Source organism: Phocoena phocoena, chromosome X, assembly GCF_963924675.1.
Source record: "Phocoena phocoena chromosome X, mPhoPho1.1, whole genome shotgun sequence".
NCBI classification, from domain to species: domain Eukaryota; kingdom Metazoa; phylum Chordata; class Mammalia; order Artiodactyla; family Phocoenidae; genus Phocoena; species Phocoena phocoena.
In genome coordinates, this window is record NC_089240.1 from 13,781,993 (window position 1) to 13,801,010 (window position 19,018).

Consider the following 19,018-nt stretch of genomic DNA (forward strand, 5'->3'; position numbering starts at 1 on the left):
GTGTCTTTCCCTCAGCACAGTGGTTAAGATTCTCCATGGTGTTGTATCTCAATAGTTTGTTCCTTTTTATTACCCAGTATTGTTCCATTGTATGAATGTATCATGGTGTGACGATCCATTCTTCTGTTGATGGACATTTAGGTTATTTCCAGGGTTTGGCTGTTATGAATAAGGATGCTATGAACATTCGTGTGTGTCTTTTTGTGACATTGTTGTCATTTTCCTGACACCTAGGAGTGGAATTACTGCACCTTAGGGTAGGTGTATAAGAAACTGCCCAAGAGTTTCACCAAGTGGCTGCATACTCCCACTGGCAATATATGAGAGTTCAGTGCTCCTTGCCAGCAGTTGGTACTCTAGTTTCTTTCTTCAGTGTTTTTAATCTTAGCTTTTCTATTACATGTGAAGTGACATCTCCTTGTGGGTACTCTTTTGTTCTTGAAACATTGTTTTCTAAGTTTCTGTTGCTCCTTCCTACATCATGATCCTTAAACTTGGATTTATGCATTTTCAGAAAGCAGCTTAGCTGCTAGGACAATTTTCTAGGAATACATTTTTCTGGGGTGGTTCTCTGTCCAAGACCCTGCCATGATTCCTGGCTAAAGGGGTGTATGTGTATGTTTTAAATCAGACTGAGCATCTTTGGACCAGTCTGTGATTCAGAGCCTCTCTTCTGCCTCTCTTCCGGGCTCCTGCTAGCCTCCTTTGCTGGATGTATCTATAGCTTATGCTCATTGGGTAAGACTTACGTGTCAGGCATTGTTCAGAGTTCTTTATGTGCACTATTTTCTACTTACCACAACCCTCAGAGGCAGATACTGCCATCTGTATTTTATCTATATTTTAAAAGATGATGTTTAAATGGCAGTAATACTTCTCCTTCCCACTCAACCTGTTTCTGGTCTCCAGAGGCAACTACTTTCTTTCCTTTTTAAAAAAAATGTTTATTTTTTTAACTGAAGGACAGTTGATTCACAATGTTTCAGTGTACAGCAAAGTGACTCAGATATATATATATATATATATATATATATATATATATATATAACATATATGTATTCTTTTTCAGATTCTTTTCCATTATAGGTTATCACAAGATATCGAATATAGTTCCCTGTGCTATGCAGTAGGTCCTTGTTGTTTATCTGTTTTATATACAGTAGTGTGTATCTGTTAATCCCAAATTCCAAATTTATTCCTCCCCTCCTTTGCCCTTTGGTAACCATAAGTTTGCTTTCTATGTCTGTGAGTCTGTTTCTGTTTTGTAAATACTTATTTATTTATTTATTTTTTGGCCTCTCCACACAGCATGTGGCATCTTAATTCCTCAACCAGGGATTGAACTCGTGTCCCCTTCAGTGGAAGCGCGGAGTGTTAACCACTGTACCCCCTGGGAAGTCCTGTATCACTTTTTTAGATTCCACATATAAGTAATATATTTTTCTTTCTCTGACTTACTTTGCTTAATATGATAATCTCTGGGTCCATCCATGTTGCTGAAAATGGCATTATTTCATTCTTTTTTATGGGTAAATAATATTCCATTGTATGTATATGTGTGTATATGTATATAAGTATACACACCACATCTTTTTTTATCCAGTCATCTGTTGATGGACATTTAGGTTGCTTCCATGTCTTGGCTGTTGTGAATAGTGCAGCTTTGAACATTGGGGTGCATGTATCTTTTCAAATTAGACTTTTGTCCAAATATATGCCCAGGAGTGGGATTGCAGGAACATATGGCAACTCTATTTTTAATTTTTTAAGGAACTTCCATACTGTTCTCCATAGTAGCTGTACCAATTTACATTCCCACCAACAGCGTAGGAGGGTTCTCTTTTCTCCACACCCTCTTCAGCATTTATTATTTGTAGACTTCCTTTTTTTTTTTTTTTTGCGGTATGCAGGCCTCTCACTGTTGTGGCCTCTCCCGTTGCGGAGCACAGGCTCCGGACGCGCAGGCTCTGTGGCCATGGCTCACGGGCCCAGCTGCTCCGCGGCATGTGGGATCTTCCCGGACCGGGGCATGAGCCCACGTCCCCTGCATCGGCAGGCGGACTCTCAACCACTGCACCAGGGAAGCCCCATTTGTAGCCTTTCTGATGATGGCCATACTGACCAGTGTGTGGTGATACCTCATTGTAGTTGTGACTTGAATTTCTCTAATAATTGGCGATATTGAGTATCTTTTCATGTTGTTTGTCTTCTTTGGAAAAAGTGTCTATTTAGGTCTTCTGCCCATTTTTTTATTGAGTTGTTTGTTTTTTTGATATTGAGCTGTATGAGCTATTTGTATATTTTGGAAATTAAGCCCTTGTCAGTCACATTATTTGCAGATATTTTTGCCCATTCCACAGGTTGTCTTTTCATTTTGTTTATGGTTTCGTTTGCTGTGCAAAAGCTTTTGAGTTTAATTAGCTCCCATTTTTAAATTTTTGTTTTTGTTTCCATTACTCTAGGGGACAGATCCAAAAATATATTGCTCTGATTTATGTCAAAGAGTGTCCTGCCTATGTTTTCCTCTAGGAGTTTTATAGTATCTGGTCTTATATTTAGGTCTTTAGTCCATTTTGAGTTTATTTTTGTGTATGGTGTTAGAGAATGTTCTAATTTCATTCTTTTACAGGTAGCTGTCTACTTTCCCCAGCGCCACTTATTGAAGAGACTGTCTTTTCTCCACTGTATATTATTGCCTCCTTTGTCGTAGATTAATTGACCATAAGTGCATGGGTTTATTTCTGGGCTCTCTGTCGTGTTCCATTTATCTATGTGTCTGTTTTTGTGCCAGTACCATACTGTTTTGATGAGTGTAGCTTTGTGGTATAGTCTGAAGTGAGGGCGTGTGATTCCTCCAGTTCCATTCTTTTTTTAAAAATACATTTATTTATTTATTTTTGGCTGCATTGGGTCTTTGTTGCTGCACGCGGGCTTTCTCTAGCTGCGGCGAGTGGGGGCTACTCTTCGTTGTGGTGCATGGGCTTCTCATTGCAGTGGCTTCTCTTGTTGCAGAGCACAGGCTCTAGGTGCATGGGCTCAGTAGTTGCGGCACGAGGGCTCAGTAGCTGTGGCTCGCGGGCTCTAGAGCGCAAGCTCAGTAGTCGTGGCGCACAGGCCTAGGTGCTCCATGGCATATGGGATCTTCCTGGACCAGGGCTCGAATCCATGTCCCCTTCATTGGCAGGCAGATTCTTAACCACTGCGCCACCAGGAAAGCCCTTCAGCTCCATTCTTCTTTCTCAAGATTGTTTTGGCTGTTCGGGGTCTTTGTTTCCATACAAATTAAAAAAAATTTTTGTTCTAGTTCTGTGAAAAATCCATTGGTAATTTGATAGGGATTGCATTGAATTTGTAGATTGCCTTGGGTAGTGTAGTCATTTTAACAGTATTGATTCTTCCAGTGCAAGAACATGGTATGTATTTCCATTTGTTTGTGTCGTCTTCCGTTTTCTTTCATCAGTGTCTTATAGTTTTCTGAGTACATGTCTTTTGCCTCCTTAGGTAGGTTTATTCCTAGGTATTTTATTCTTTTTGATGTGATGGTAAATGGGATTGTTTTCTTAATTTCTCTTTCTGATACTTCTTTGTTAGTGTATAGATATGCAACAGATTTCTTCATATTAATTTTGTATCCTGCTACTTTACTGAATTCACTAATGTGCTCTAATAGTTTTCTGGTGGCAGCTTTAGGATTTTCTATGTATAGTATCATGTCATCTGCAAACAATGGCAGTTTTACTTCTTCCTTTCCAATTTGGATTTCTTTTATTTCTTTTTGTTGTCTGATTGCTATGGCTAGGACTTCCAAAACTATGTTGAATAAAAGTGGTGAGAGTGGGCATCCTTGTCTTGTTCCTGATCTTAGAGGAAATGCTTTCAGCTTTTCACCATTGAGTATGATGTTAGCTGTGCATTTGTCTTATATGAGCTTTATTACATTGAGGTATGTTCCTTCTAGGCAGAGGCAACTACTTTTGACTCTTATAACCTGTTTCTTCTGATATCTAATGTCTTACCTTAGAATCAATGTCTGTTCCACTTTTTCTTATACATCTTATTCTGATGTATCAGTTCTAGGTATCTTCTCACTTAAGAGCATGGGCTGTGATGTTCGTCTCCAGGGCCTAAAGGTAGACTTAGTGGGCCTACATTTCTCATTTCTGTCCATTTCTAGCCTCTGTGACTATGGGTATTTTGCTTTTCTGAGCCTCAGTTTCCCTTATCTGTGAAATGGAATAATCTCTGCCTCAGAGGTTTGCTCTGTGGATGAAACGAGGAATGTTATGTAAACATCTGTTCCTAGCATAACTCGTGGCACATTGTAGGTGCTCAGATATTCCCTCATATTTCCTTTTGTGTCTCTAGAATCTGGCACCCGTTTTATTTTTATTTATTTATTTATTTATTTTGCGGTACGCGGGCCTCTCACTGTCGTGGCCTCTCCCTCTGCGGAGCACAGGCTCCGGACGCGCAGGCTCAGCGGCCATGGCTCACGGGCCCAGCCGCTCCGCGGCTAGTGGGATCTTCCCAGACTGGGGTACGAACCCGTGTCCCCTGAATTGGCAGGTGGACTCTCAACCACTGCGCCACCAGGGAAGCCCCCGTTTTATTTTTGAAGCTCTTAAGTATTCTTGAAAGTCACCTTCTGGATATCATTCATGGGGTGACTGCAGATGGGGAGTCTTTATGGGGCAGGTAGTTGTGGTCTCTGTTCTAGTTTGACACGAATCTCAGAGTGATGAAATCTTTAGGGTTCATTTTATACTCCTCTCCTTGGAGAAAGGTGGTACTTCTAGTTCCTTATTCAGCCTCTTATAAGGGGATCTAAGAATTGTTTATTTTGCATTGAGTTGCATGTTTCAGGCTTTATTTGGGAGGAAGGAGAGTAGAGGCAACGAGCCTTTTACCTTTTACCTTTTTATCTCCTGAGTTCAGCTTTAGTTGAGGAGCGAGGCAGGAGTCAGACTGATGGTGGCCTGAATATCAGCTGTGGTGCCAGTAGAGCTGATTGGAGCACGTGTCTAAGATTTGCGACCAGAGGGCTTTAGACACTCATCTTTCCAGTCACAGGCAGGTATGGACAACTCAGACTTCCCACAGGAGTAGGAAGAGAAAATTTGCCATTGAGGCCAGGCTTCTCCAAAAATGACCCACCATGCGGCTGAGTGTTCAGGCTTTATTGATAAGATGTGTTTGTCTCTTCCAAGGGAAGGAAGACCCTTGTTGGTGAGGGACTGGAGCTATGGGCCAGGCGCCCTCCCTCCACACGTGTCCCTCCTGAGCAGTAGAAGCTCCCTCCCTCTGAGGGGAGCCAGAGGCAGAGGCATGTGAGGTCAGCTTCCCAGGAGAAGCTCATGACCACTGGTATCCCAGCCGTGGTACAGTTTGCTGTGGTTCAAGCCTCCTGAGAGGAGTTAAATTTGATGTTCCATCAAAATGGAATGATCTTAAAAATCCTTCTTTGAGGGCAGCACCTGCTTACCATGTGAGACTTATTTAAGATTTGGACTATGTGCTCTCTGTGTATGTTTCTTTTGCAGGTTTTGTATTTTTAATACATTCTTAGCAGGGTCAGGAAATCCATGTCATGGTTTGCCAGGCAGTGATTTTGATGTTTTAATGTAATTTAATGTGTTATAATACTGTGTTCCAGTTCCTTGGAGGAAATACAAAGAGCAGTTGTGAGCCAAGAGTGGTTTGCTGTTCTTAGCGTGCTGTTATACCTTCTTTATTTTAAAAAGTTCAGAGTGTGCTGAAGGTGATGCCGTAATAGGCTGCTCTGCTGTCTCTACCTGATTTTATTTATAAGAAGCTACAGAAAACAGGCATTTTACTTGTTTATATACTTCCAAAAACCTGAACTGTTAACCCACAGAGATCAGAAATGGTTTCATTTTAAGTGATAATTTCTCCTTTCTGTTGGAGCTGAATACTACCTGGTTACATTTAACTTTTCCTACCATATTGGCAAGGTTGTTATTAAGTGTTCTGGAAATAAAAGGAATGAAAAAAATGCATTCATTTTGGTGGCTTAAAACTTTTTCTTCAAGGTAGCAAAATTATTTTTAGTTTGGTTATTAAGTGATAAAATAATAAATATAAAATGCATTTATTCCTTTTTGTAGTTTTCTCTACTTGGTTTTACATTTTCCGTTAAGGAAAAGATGACAGTGGCATTTATTTTCAAAAATAAAACAAAATAGGGGCTTCCCTAGTGGCGCAGCGGTTAAGAATCCGCCTGCCAATGCAGGGGACACGGGTTCAAGCCTTGGTCCGGGAAGATCCCACACGCCGCGGAGCAACTAAGCCCATGCGCCACTACTACTGAGCCTGCACTCTAGGGCCCAGGAGCCACAACTACTGAAGCCCACGCGCCTAGAGCCCGTGCTCCTCAACAAGAGAAGCCACCACAATGAGAAGCACATGCACCGCAACGAAGACTAGCCCCTGCTCGCCGCGACTAGAGAAAGCCTGCATGCAGCAAGGAAGACCCAATGCAGTCAAATAAATAAATTTTAAAAGAAGTATTAAAAAAATAAAATAAATGACAATGTTGATTCTTAATGTTCAAAATGCATATTCCTTTTCTTCTTTGGGGGTGTGGATGATGAATGGAAGCCTTTTAAATAGCAGGGTATATATAGAATTTACCTTATATTTAGAATTTGAACACTTAAAACATGGCACTTTTCTTTCTTTCTTTTTTTTTTTTCTTTTTTTCTTTTTGCGGTACGCGGGCCTCTCACTGTTGTGGCCTCTCCCGTTGCGGAGCACAGGCTCCGGGCGCGCAGGCTCAGCGGCCATGGCTCACGGGCCTAGCCGCTCTGCAGCATGTGGGATCTTCCCGGACCGGGGCACGAACCCGTGTCCCCTGCATCGGCAGGTGGACTCTCAACCACTGCGCCACCAGGGAAGCCCGTGGCACTTTTCTAACTACTCTCATTATTTTTTATCCCAGTTTAGATTCACACCATTCCACCTTTCTAATTTATTCCTAATCTTAACCTGATATAAATATTTTCCTGCCTTATCATGAATTGGGTGACTGTCTTTAGATTGTTCAGTTAAATTGTACCCAGGGGCACCAAGGTTTGTTTGTCTTAGGTTGCCCTTTCCCTGTAAACTCTAATTCTTTCGCTAATTCTTCCCTGAAAAGCAGACACTGTAGCAATTTGTGTGTGAAATCATAATTTTTGCGTGGAATCTTTGTCTACCATGCTGACTTTCCCTCCTGCTGTTTCAGCTCCTTATGAAGCTAGACAGCCCCTTGTCCAGCCTGAGGGACCCTCGTTGGGGGGCCCAGGAGCAAAACCCCTTCGGCATCAGGCTTCCCTTATCCGGGTAAGTGACGCCGCTGTGGGGTTATGCCAGTGGGAGACTTCGGGGGTATGGCTTCTTGATGGCCCTGTTTTTGTTTGTTTGTTTGTTTTGGTTTTGTAAGCAGGACATAAAACTGCCCCCTAATGCAAATATTGTACTTCTTGTTCTGTTGCTTGTGTATTTTCCTAAATTGTTTCTACTGTGTGTGTTTCTCCCCTTCTCAGTGTCTCTAGACTAATCCGGGCTGGTTCTTAGTCTTTGGTATGTCTAAAATGCCCTTCCACCTTTATCTGCTTAATCAGCAGGCACCTCCTTCAGGAGGCCTCTACTTTTCCCAAAACAGCCTATCTTATCTCTGCCTTATTCTTTAATATTACTTATTCAGTGCATAGTTCGCTATTGCCCATTTTGTTTTGTGCCTCCAGTTATACTGCAAGCTTTGGAAGGCAGAGGTGGTTCTCCTGTATTTTCTCTCAGTGCCTAGTTCAATGCTGTTTGGAGAACAGTTATTTTACAAGTGGCAGCAACTAGTTTCCTGTTTGTAATCGATACCATATGGCAGAAGCACAAGTGATCTCCCACTTTCTCCTGGCTACACCACAACTTAACAAATTTCAGCTTCCCTTTCTCCAGTGTTTCCTTTGGATAAAGAGCTCTTATTTTTTCCCGTGTCTGCAACTGTTATCTTGTGTAGTATTTCTGAGTCCTATGCTGGTGAAGTCATAGTCCCGAAAAAGGGTGTATGTGTATGTCAGCATGAGAAAAACCCTGAGAAAACTGGATTGGCTGTTTGATTCTGAAGACAAGAGGAAGTAGGGTGGTTTGTATAACATTTCAATTGTCCAACTTAGGAAGAAGGATCATTTATGCTCAGGGATTTCTCACAGTAGATGGGTGATGTCAGATAGTCCCATAAAGAAGTGGGCTGGTATTCTAGAAGAGAATAAACAAGGCAAAGGGAGATTGAGGTGTTCACTTTATAGCCTCTGGGGATGGGGCTCTGTGTTAGGCGTGGTACAGAACTTAACTTCTGCGGTAGATCTCTGTGTACAAAGAATTTTCTTAAAGGTGGTAGATAATTCAGCCATATGCTGTGTATTTGTGTATAATTCTTCCTCCAACTATCAGATCTAGGTATTGTTGTGTCTCTTAGTATAGATGAGGTAACTGGCCGAGAGAGGTCAAGTCATGGGTCTAAGGTTTCATTCATAACTAGTAAGTGGCAGAGCCAGAATTCGAACCAGGCCTGCCCAATGTCAAAACCTGCTCTTTCAAATACTTTCCTATATACATTAGAGTCCCATGTTACAAGGAGGCTGGGTTCTAGAGTTGCTGTATAAATAAACATAGGGTGTAGTAAAAATATTCCTGAAAATCCCTTATTGGTACCTAGGTCCAGTAGAGCTCAGTTTTACCCCCAGGTTGGAACAGACAGTTGTTTCTTCAGCTGAGCCGCAGATGGAGTAGTTGGCTGCATTTAGAGGTCCTGTGGTACAAAAATACGTGTTTTTAAACATGAGAATCACACCCACTGTGGAGTGATGGTTACATTAGGAAAGGTATCGGAGGGACTGGGATTCATGTAAAAAATCTGTGAGGTGTGGCCATGCATGTTTCTACAGAGTCTGTTCTAGTGCTGTGGAGACCACATCCTGAACTGTTAGAATGACGGTCAAACAAGCAGTAAATCCCGAACCTCGCCGTGGTTGGATGGGGCTCACTGGGCTCTTTCTGCGTAGCCACCTGGCTGAGATTGCCATGGGCTCTCACTTGGACTGGTGTCCTGGGACTTCTCTTCTAATCTCTAGGTCCGTTTTTCTGCTGGTAAACGTGCTTCTTGAGCGCTTCAAGCAACTAATGTTTACTAAATACCTATTAAGTGCCAGGTATTGTGTTGAGAATACAAAAATGAGGTATAACACATCCAGTCCCTGCCCTCATGGAGCTTATAGACTCTTGGAGGAGATGGCCATCGATCAGACCATCACAAAGTAAATATATAATTATGATATGTGGTGAGTGGAAATTACAGTGTGGTTTGAGGATGAAAAATGGTGGCGGGAAGTTAGGTCCTGGCCGTGGCAGGCAGGGGCTGATCAAGGAAGGCTTGCAGAGGGGAGTCACACTCCAGCTGAAAGGGAAAGGGTTGAACCATGTTAACCAGGTGGGGGGTGGGGCGGGGGAGAGCAGGCAAGAGGATAGAGGGAGCTGTGCGTACAAAGATGTTTTCTATGAGCTTAGCACTTTATACACACCTCTCTTGCAGTGCTCAGAGCTATCTTAGGAGGTAATTCCTGTCATTATCCCATTTTTCAGATGACAAAACCTGAAGTATAAAGACCTTACTTAGTTTGCCTTCGGTCACAGCTAGGAACTGGTAGGGCTAGATTTCAAACACTGGACACGATTTCCTGGCCTTTGTCTCAGGAACCGCATGGATGGTGATGTCATCTGTTAAGCCTAGAAGCCCTGAATGAAAAGCTAGTGTTGGGAGTATTGAGGCAAGATCATGAGATCGGTGTTGCATTTGAGCTTTAGAGACAGCCAAGAGGACGTGTCAAGGAGTCGGTAGGATATATGGGGCTGGAGCTCTGGGGAGAGCTGGGGCTGGATAGAAGTATTTGGCAGCCATTGGCCATTAGAAGGACTCATGGGATTGTGCAGAAAAGCCAGACACGTTCTCACCCAGGTCCAGGCAGACTCTGCATGCCCTTGGGCAAGTTCCTTCTCTTTTCTGTAACACGAATGAGCTGGAATGGATTTAACAGACCATTGTAGTACTCTGCAGCAGTCTGATTCCCTTAATGTTTGTTTGGTGTCAGTGTAGGTCCCTCCTCCTGTTTGGAGCATTGCCTTCTGTTTAAGATGAGAGCAAGGGGCCTTTTTCGGGACAGCAGTCTGTGGTTTTCATGGCTGATGTGTTTTTCTTTCTTCAGTTCTTAGGTTTCCTTCTTACTCCTTTCAACTTGGTTTGGTTGAACTCCATGTCCCAGACAGCAAAATGCCAACCTGAGTTAGCCATGTAGATGAGAGGATGTAAAGTGGAAGATTTTGGTGGTAGGGGATTAATAGGGATTGGGTGTGATGCTAGGCTGGGCCGGGGTCACTCATTCCCCATGTTGCCATGCGCGTGGGCTGATGGCAGCCTCGCTCTCTCCTAGCTTCCTCTGTGGCCTTGTATTCAAGTCCTTCCTGCCTGATTGGAAGAGGGGTGGCCTCTGGGAACGGGGGAAGGCTTTTAGGGACTCTGGGTCAGCAGTGTTGCAGCTCATGGGCTTGGCATTTCAGAGGTGCTTATGTGGAATTCAGTCCCAGCCATTGGAATGAACAGTCTTAATATTTTCGCACTTTTGATTTTTTCGTTCAGGTGTTGGATGTTTTTCCCCTTGAAATTTCAGATACTGAGCACGTCCTATGTTGGTGGGTGGTTGACAGTGGTGTGTAAAGAAATGGTAAATATTCTTTCCTGCTTCTCTGTCGTGGTGTGTTGATAGGTCATTTTGTGGTTTACTGTTCACAAGTGATCCTAACCACGTAGGTCACGTAGTCGTTTGTGATTTTGCTGGCGTGGGTTTAGAATTGACCCTCCTGCTCCCACTGTCCTCTCCTGGTTTGTCTCCTGCTTCTGTGACTGCCTCTTCCTAAGCTTTTTATTTCAATTTCCCTCCTTCACCTGCCCCTTGTGTGTTGGGGATCCCTGGGTCTAGTTCTCACTCTGTTACTATTTAGCTACATGGACCCTGATGGCCACATCTCACCACCTGCCAGATGTCTTCACTTGAATGTCCCACTGTCACTTTTTTTTGTTTTTTAAATATCTATTTATTTATTTATTTGTCTGCCCCAGGTCTTAGTTGCAGCACGTGGGATCTTTGTTGCCGCGTGCGGAATCTTCGTTGTGGCATGTGGGATCCTTTTTTTTTTTTTAAATGATAGTTGCGGCATGCGAACTCTTCATTGCGGCATGCATGTGGGATCTAGTTCTCCGACCAGGGATTGAAATGGGCCCTCTGAATTGGGAGCACGGAGTCTCAGCCACTGGACCACCAGGGAAGTCCCCCCACTGTCACTTTAAATGTGTCTTTCCCCACAAAAGCAGTTCTCACCCTCCTGCCCCTGGCTCCACGCCCCTGGCACGTGGGCCAGTACACGGCTGGCTGTTTCTGATGCCCCTCTCATCCCGTCTGCCCATCGGCTACTGAGTACTAGCCATATCACTTTCTAAATACCTCTCTCCATTGTCCGTTTCTCTGCACTTCCTCAGTTCATGCTGCCCTCTGTCACCTAATCTAATCTGTCAGCCTCTGACTCTTTCTTCCTGCTTCCACCACTGGCCTCTTCAAATCCGTTATCCTCGTCTTGGACAAAAATCATCCTAAAAAACACGAATGTGATCCCCTGCCCCCTTGATTGAAGCCTGTCCCTCTCTGCCCACTGCTCCCAGCAGATCACCCGCGGCTCTCGGGGCGCTGGTGTCGGGCCCCTGCGCACCCCCGTAGCCACAGCAGGCCCCGCACAGCTGCCCAGTGTTTCCCACACAGTCAGTGTTCTCTGCATGGGAACCTTACTCTTCAGCCTCGGTCTTGCCTTCTGGGTTTTCTCCTTTGTCTCAATTCATCTATGCTTTTTCTCCATTGATAACACGAAGTGTGAGAACTTCCTAATATTTCTTGTACGTGTGAGGTTAACGTATTTTCATTCTTAAAAAGCAGTTCATATGGGAACATATGTATATGTATAGCTGATTCACTTTGTTATAAAGCAGAAACTAACACACCATTGTAAAGCAATTATACCCCAATAAAGATGTTTTAAAAAAAAAAAAAAAAAAAAAAAAGCAGTTCATTGCTCGTCGGCTCATTTATCCGTGAGGATCAGCTGGAGGGATGGGCGTCTGATCTTTCTTGGTTTTCCTTCCCAAAGGCAGCCAGTGTGGTCTGTTTGTTTTGTATTATCCCGGGAATGTTTTATGCGTATATGAGCAAATACAGGTATTCTTATATATCTAATATATGCAGTATACCTTTACGTGGCTTTAGGGAGACTGGTTTGGGAAATGCAATTTCCTTCCAGCCAGATCCCACTAAAAAATATCTTTTATTTTAAACCAAACACACTTACTTTTTTTTTTCACACTTACTTTTTAAACCCAAAACATACATGCTGTGATTTTTTTTTTCTCTTTATGGAAGGATGAACTTAACAGTCTTTTGGGGGCAAATTCTCAATACTTGGTGCTCTTCTTATTTCAAAGACAAAATAATGACAAACAGAATTTAGAGAACTTTATCATCGTGCCATTCTAATTGGGGGTTTGGCTATGTTTTCGGTGAAAGTTTTCTGATGAGCAGGTATAGGAGGAGATGTTAGACATTGGTAGCCAGCCACCATATAAATCTAAAAGTCTGCAACTTGAAAAACATGTATTTAACTTAGTTGTCTCCTTTTTCCCCTCATTCTCACTCAATCTCAATTTCTTGCCGTGCCCCCCTACCCTAGCCCATAGGTACTTATGGCCAGAGATGGGTACTGTCTGCTCCTTTGGTCCTTTTGGTGTGGATCTAAATAGCAAAGACCGTGTCATGGGTGGTGAAAGAAATGAATACCCCCACACTCTGTTGGAGTGGCATTGGCATAAATCCGGAGAGAATTGATAGTCACCACAAGTGAATTGTTCATTCTAAGAGTTTTGATGGGAACAGGGAGAAACAGTCTTTCAGGGAGGCTGACACTGCACTGAGAGAACTTTCTGTGGTGGGAAAGCTATTTTATAGGTAGACTGGACCAGCATGCCAGGAGGACAAGGAGACTAGAAACTAGAGATTATTGTGGCGAAGGATTGGGGTGGGATGAAGTGAGGTGGCTGAGAGTTGAGTCATAAGGAAGCTGGTGCTCCGAGTTTGGAGCAGAAAGAAGCAGGAAGCAAGTAGGGCACACCAGGTCCTGTCCCAGCCTCTGTGGTTCCCTTCCCTGATGCTCAGCCCGGGGCGATGATCCAGGAGGTAGCCAGCCCGTGGTGGCTCTTTCAGGGTCTGGGATGTCCCTAGCAAGGCATCATTTGGTCTGTGTGTGGGCTGGGTTTTTTTTTCAGTAGGGCCTCAGGCCTTTCCCCCTTACTTAGGAATCTTTCCCCTCGCCCCTTTTCTGCGAGCTCTGACTTTGCCCCCTGTGAAGCTCCCCGCGTCTCCTCCAGCACCGGGCCACTTCCACTAGTCCTCAGGTTGCAGGCCGACCACGTGCCGTTCACCCGAGTGGCTGGAGCCCAAACACCGCCTAGTGATGATCTCCTTCCTCACTAGGCGGCAGCCAAAGCGCCCGAAGATTTTGGTTGCTTGTTTCAGATTCTGCAGTAAACACCATGCTGTTATTTTATTGGGTTATGGGCTGTGAGCTTTCAAATACTCTTGTTCTTCAGAGCAATTAAAAATTTTTTAAAAATGTAAAAAATTCAAAAGATACAAAAGAGTACAGAGAGAAAAGTATCCTTCCCACTCTTTCTCCCAGCCATCCAGTTCCCCATCCCAAGGCACTTGACATGACCCATTTCTTTTGTATCATTAGAGGATTATTTTATGCATATGCAAGTGAATATAGGTATTCTTATATGTAATTATATATAATATATGCAAAATATATCGTTCCACTTTTTTACATGTGTGGTAGCGTACTATACATCTGTTGTGCACTTTGCATTTTTTTTACTTATCAATAAGCTTTAATAACAGCCTGTAAGAGTACAGAGTATGTCCTCATCTTTTTGGTTTTATCGAATGCATAGTATTTCCTTGTGTACATCTGCCAGAAATCATGTAACCAGTCCCCTCTGATCAATAGCTAGAACTTGCAATCACAGTGTTTGTATATATGTAGGAATAGTTCCTAGAAATGGAATAATTGGGTGAAATGGCTACACATTTTAAATTTTTGGTAGAGATTTTCAAATTGGAGGCGGTGGCCATTTACACACTTACTAACAAATGTGTGAAAGTGTGTATTTTCTCATACCCGTGCAAACGCAGTGTGCTAAGAAACTTAGGGATCTTGGCCAATCTGATAGGTGAAAAATGAAATCTTGATGTAGTTTTAATTAGCACTTCTTTTGTGTGGTCGAGAGGAGGTCCTGGGCCCCTGATGCCCTTAGAGGAGGTTAGGGACCCCACTTCTCTTTGGTTCTGGAGTGCCCCAGGCCCATTGGCACTGATTTCTTGTTTCTACCTTTATGGCAGTAAAGTTGAATTAGCTTATGGCTAGAGGTTAGGGCTGGGAAAATTTTCTGTTTTAGGGATGGTAAAAGTCACCAGAGTGTGTGTGTGTGTGTGTGTGTGTGTGTGTGTGTGTGTGTGTGTACCTCTCAGCATTGCTCAGACAACTAAATTCTCTTCCTCTGACCAAAATGGAAGGGTTAGGGGAAAGGGGGGAGGAGGAGGAGGGAGGGAGGGACAGCAGGGAGGGAGGGAGAGGGTATATGTGTGTTTGCCTTTGTGTGTAACAGGAAGAACTGGTTTGATAAAATTTATCGGAATGCACGTGACTTGCTCTTGGTTTGACATCTTGTTTTACCAGATTCACTCCCTATTTGATTTGAAACCCTAGATGGAGTTTGGTCATCTCCTAAGGGGTGAAAGGTTGATGTGTTCTACTTCCCCAAATCTACCTAGAACACACAGATATCCCAGTGGTCCCTGTTATTACCACAAAGAGGTCCTATTTTTCATAGCATCCAGCCTCTTTTCCCTGCTTATTTCCTTCATCTACTTATAATTCTTTTTCAGATTTTCTATCCCTTATTTTTGAAACGTTTTATTGAATGATACTGAAATTTACTTTTCTCAGCCTAAATCTTTTGTAGCTGTCGCTTATGGTATTCCCCAGGTGCTCCCCATGTACCCACACTTCTTAATGATTAAAGTGATGGCAGTCACCTGGTTTCTTCACTGGGAGACACTTCTACATGAAAGGCAAAAATGTTCTGTGTTATGAGATGAGAATAGTGAAGAGATACTGGATCGTTGAAAGAAATGTGACTCTAGGATATAAGAGGAGGGTGCCTGTGATAGAGATTGAAGGATGTTTATGGGACAAAGATATTGATTCAGTAAATATCATGACTGATTGGGGTGCCGCCTTAAGGCCTTTCAGAATCCATGCTTAGAGGCGGTTGGGAACGTAAGAATGGTAGGCTGGTACATATTAGGATTCTAGCATCCATGGGGTTAGACAGGTTGGTTAGATGAAAGCAAATAAGCACATTTTATTTGTGGGGTCAGTGTTGCTTTTCCACCCCAGCTGTGAGCATTTCATTAAAGGCTTATGGTGTCCAGAACTTTCCTGCTAGTAGCTAGGGCCCGCACTGATTTGGTAGACAAGGTGCCTCTGAATTAGCCTCTTGGATATAACTGGAAACACCCAGTTGAACTCCTGGTGTCAGAGAGTACTTTGTAAAGCTTGAAGGGAGTGTGGTGTTTGTTTCCTAGGACCCTTTGGTCTCAGTAGATAGTGTGGTGTGAACAGGAAAGGCTCCCTTACAGGGGCACCATTTTACCCCTAAGTGCATCAGTATCCCCCGATCTCAGGGCAGCAGGCGATGTCATGCTCCCCATCATCTGTCCCAGCAAGAGGCACTGCCGACAGAGTGCTTCTCCGGGCCCCGTGCTGTGCCGGCCTCTTCACTAGTCTGTGCCCTTTCGTCCTCCCAGCAGTCTTGATTGCAGGGTGGACTGCCTGCCAGATTGTGTCCTCGACTCATCCATTGAGAAGTACTTACTAAGTGGCCTCTGTGGGTCAGCCGCCATGCCAGCATGCCCTGAGGATGACAAACATGGTCCCTGCTGTGGAGGAGCAGTCGAGCGGGGGGAGATGGTTGGGAATCCTGCCTCTGCATGTGTAATGGAAAACTGACAATTGCCCTGAAGGCAAGAGAGCAGTTGGATAGCGTATAACAGAGAAATCGGCCCTGGGGCTGGAAAGTGAAGGGAGGCTTCCCTGAAGAAGTGATGCTGGGCTAAGCTGTGAAGGAGGACTTGGAGGGATGGTGCTGGGAGGTGAGGAGAGGGGTGTCTCACACCCCAGGAAAAGTCGGGACAAAGGGCATGCTTCACTGTTGACACCAGAATCTACTCTGACTAGCTGAAGCAAATAGGGATTTATAATAAGGGGTGTGGAGAGCCTGCCAACTCTTTGGAAGGACTGAAAATTCAGACTGTGTTCTGAGATTGCAGGAACAATTCCTAAACCCCACAGCAGAACTGGTAGCTAAGGAAGCCTGGCCTCTGCCGCGAGCAGAGCTGTGGAATGGGGCAACTGCTGCCCTAGCTTTCACCCCGGTGCCCCACCTGCATGACCAAGGCTGGCAGAGTGAACGATGTGTTCCCTGCCTCTTTCACCGTGCGACTCAGTTCTTCATGTCTTCCGTGGGCGTGTTTAGTGGAACCTGACTCCAGTGTGGCATTCTAACAGCAGAGGTGTTCAGAAGGTGTAGTTTTTATGTAGCCATTGTCTGCAGTGCAGGGCGTTATGCTAAGAGGGGGTGGAGCCCGTGTCTAGTGAGCCCTTGTGCCCCGTGTAGCATGGAGTACTGGAAGAGGGCTGGTGTGTCTGGAGCCTGGAGTCGTGGGGAGGTGAGGCCGGAGAGGTAGGTGGGGAACTGTTGGCTCAGAAGTGAAGTAAGTGACCCAGGTCTCATGGTGAGTAAGTGACCATACCAGATTTGAACCCAAACCTGTCTGCCTCCAGAACCTGCACTCTTTTCTTTTTGCGGTACATGGGCCTCTCACTGTTGTGGCCTCTCCCGTCGCGGAGCACAGGCTCCGGACGCACAGGCTCAGCGGCCACGGCTCACGGGCCCAGCCGCTCTGCGGCATGTGGGATCCTCCCGGACCGGGGCACGAACCCGCGTCCCCTGCATCGGCAGGCAGACTCTCTACCACTGCACCACCAGGGAAGCCCCAGAACCTGCACTCTTGTTGCACCTCCAGTCTGTAGCCTCACTCTCTAAAGCATTCCGTGGATTCAGCCTGAGTTCTTGGTGCATCTGTTTCCCATCTGACCTCAGGCTGCCTTGAGTGTTAAGGGGACGACAGTGGGGAAGAGACAGGCAGCCTTGACCTCATCAGCAAGGATGGGGCTGGCATGTTAGTGTAATAGCACTGGAAGCCCGCAGCCTCATCCAAGGCTCTTCTTACTGCTGATTTCTTGCTTTCTCCTGCTCTTCCCCTCTAAGCGGAGAGCAAAATCCTGACAATCGTAAAGGAAAAATGCCCTTCTGAGCAGGAGATCTTGGCTCCCGGTGGAAGAATTGGAGACAGTGATTACTCATAAGCATTTCTTTTGTTAATCAAAATAGTGTTAGTGCCACATACTAAAATAACAGTGCAGTGATTTAATATCTGTATTGTATGGCTCTCTACAGGGTTCTTTCCTGATGCGAAAGCATGCCAGATGCTTATAAGCAAAAGTTATGTGAGAAATAAGATGGTGCTCTGTCTGTATGATTTAATAGTTCATTGGCCCAAATCTACAACTAAACTAGGTAATGGAGGGGGAAGTGGAAGTATAGGATATTTGTATCCTCAACTCAGATCCTCAATCTGCAGAATTGCGGCAATATTTTAGGCATTACAGTGAGGTTAGTTCTTAAAAGGAAATGGTGCATGGCTAAGGGATGGATGGATGGTTAAGAGGGAGGAACCACAGAGCTCGCTGAGTGAGTATACACTCTGGACTCCGTTCATGTTCTGACTCTACCATTTACTAGGTCTGTGGTCTTGGTAAGTCACTTCCCTTTCCTAATCCTCAGCTTCCTGTTCTGCAAAATGGGACTAATGGGACCTACTGTGCAGGGTTGTTGTGAAGATGAAAGTAGATCCTGAGTATTAGGTGCTTACAGTGTCTGGCACGTAACGAATACATGTTATCTGACATTCTCTGATGTCTGTGGTGATCATCTGAAAACTTTAGTTTATCATAATAAGCAGCAACTGTGCATTGCTCATTAGACTCAGATTCCTATAGTCTGGGCTTCAGCCTTCTAAGCTGTTGAGATTAGATCCCTAAGTAAGTTAGGCAGTATGTGATTAAAGGCATCTTTGTGAATTTATTTCCACGAAGAAACTGATAAAGTTGAATTGCTTTGTTAGGATTTAATTGTAACTAACTTTGCTACAGGTAAAAACAGAAGTTATTTATTGCAACTTCCAGCGAATCTATAGTATTTTAAAAGAAAAAGAAAAAAAAAGTTTTCTTCCCCCTCTGATTTCATAGGTAAGGGAGAGGGCCCAGCCTTTACACTCTTGGGTGACAGTTGTTTGGTAAGTGCATCTAAACTTCAGCTCCAGTCATTATAGGAGGGCTCAGGTTAACCATTCTGTCTATGAGTCAGAATTGACAGCTTGTCCCATCATTTGTTTATTTTATTTGTTCACTTATTCGCCAAACGTCTTTTGAGTGTTTCCCATGTGATAGGCACTTTTCTAGGCTCTGAGGTATAGCTGTTATCAGAATAGACAAAATTTCCTGTCCTCATGGGCCTTAACATTAGAATGAGAGTGAGGTGGGAAACAGTATAAATGAGGCTATAGAGTATGATACGGAACAGTCGAATGTGAAAAACAAAATCGCAGAGCTCCACCTCCTTCTTTAGCTCCTTTCTTCATTCCCCATTTCCCAGTTTTTTCCAGTTTTACCACAACCGTCTTTTCTC

General features: G+C 44.1%; 1 protein-coding gene across 2 annotated transcripts in view; it reads left to right on the forward strand.

Moving 5' to 3' along the window:
- The window catches only part of REPS2 (RALBP1 associated Eps domain containing 2), a 228,296-nt gene that overhangs the window by 83,590 nt on the left and 125,688 nt on the right, over positions 1–19,018 (forward strand). For both annotated transcript variants that reach the window (XM_065900931.1, XM_065900932.1), the window contains exon 5: positions 7,244–7,341. In XM_065900931.1, coding sequence (XP_065757003.1) covers positions 7,244–7,341 — 98 coding nt within the window. The remainder of the gene's footprint in view (positions 1–7,243; positions 7,342–19,018) is intronic.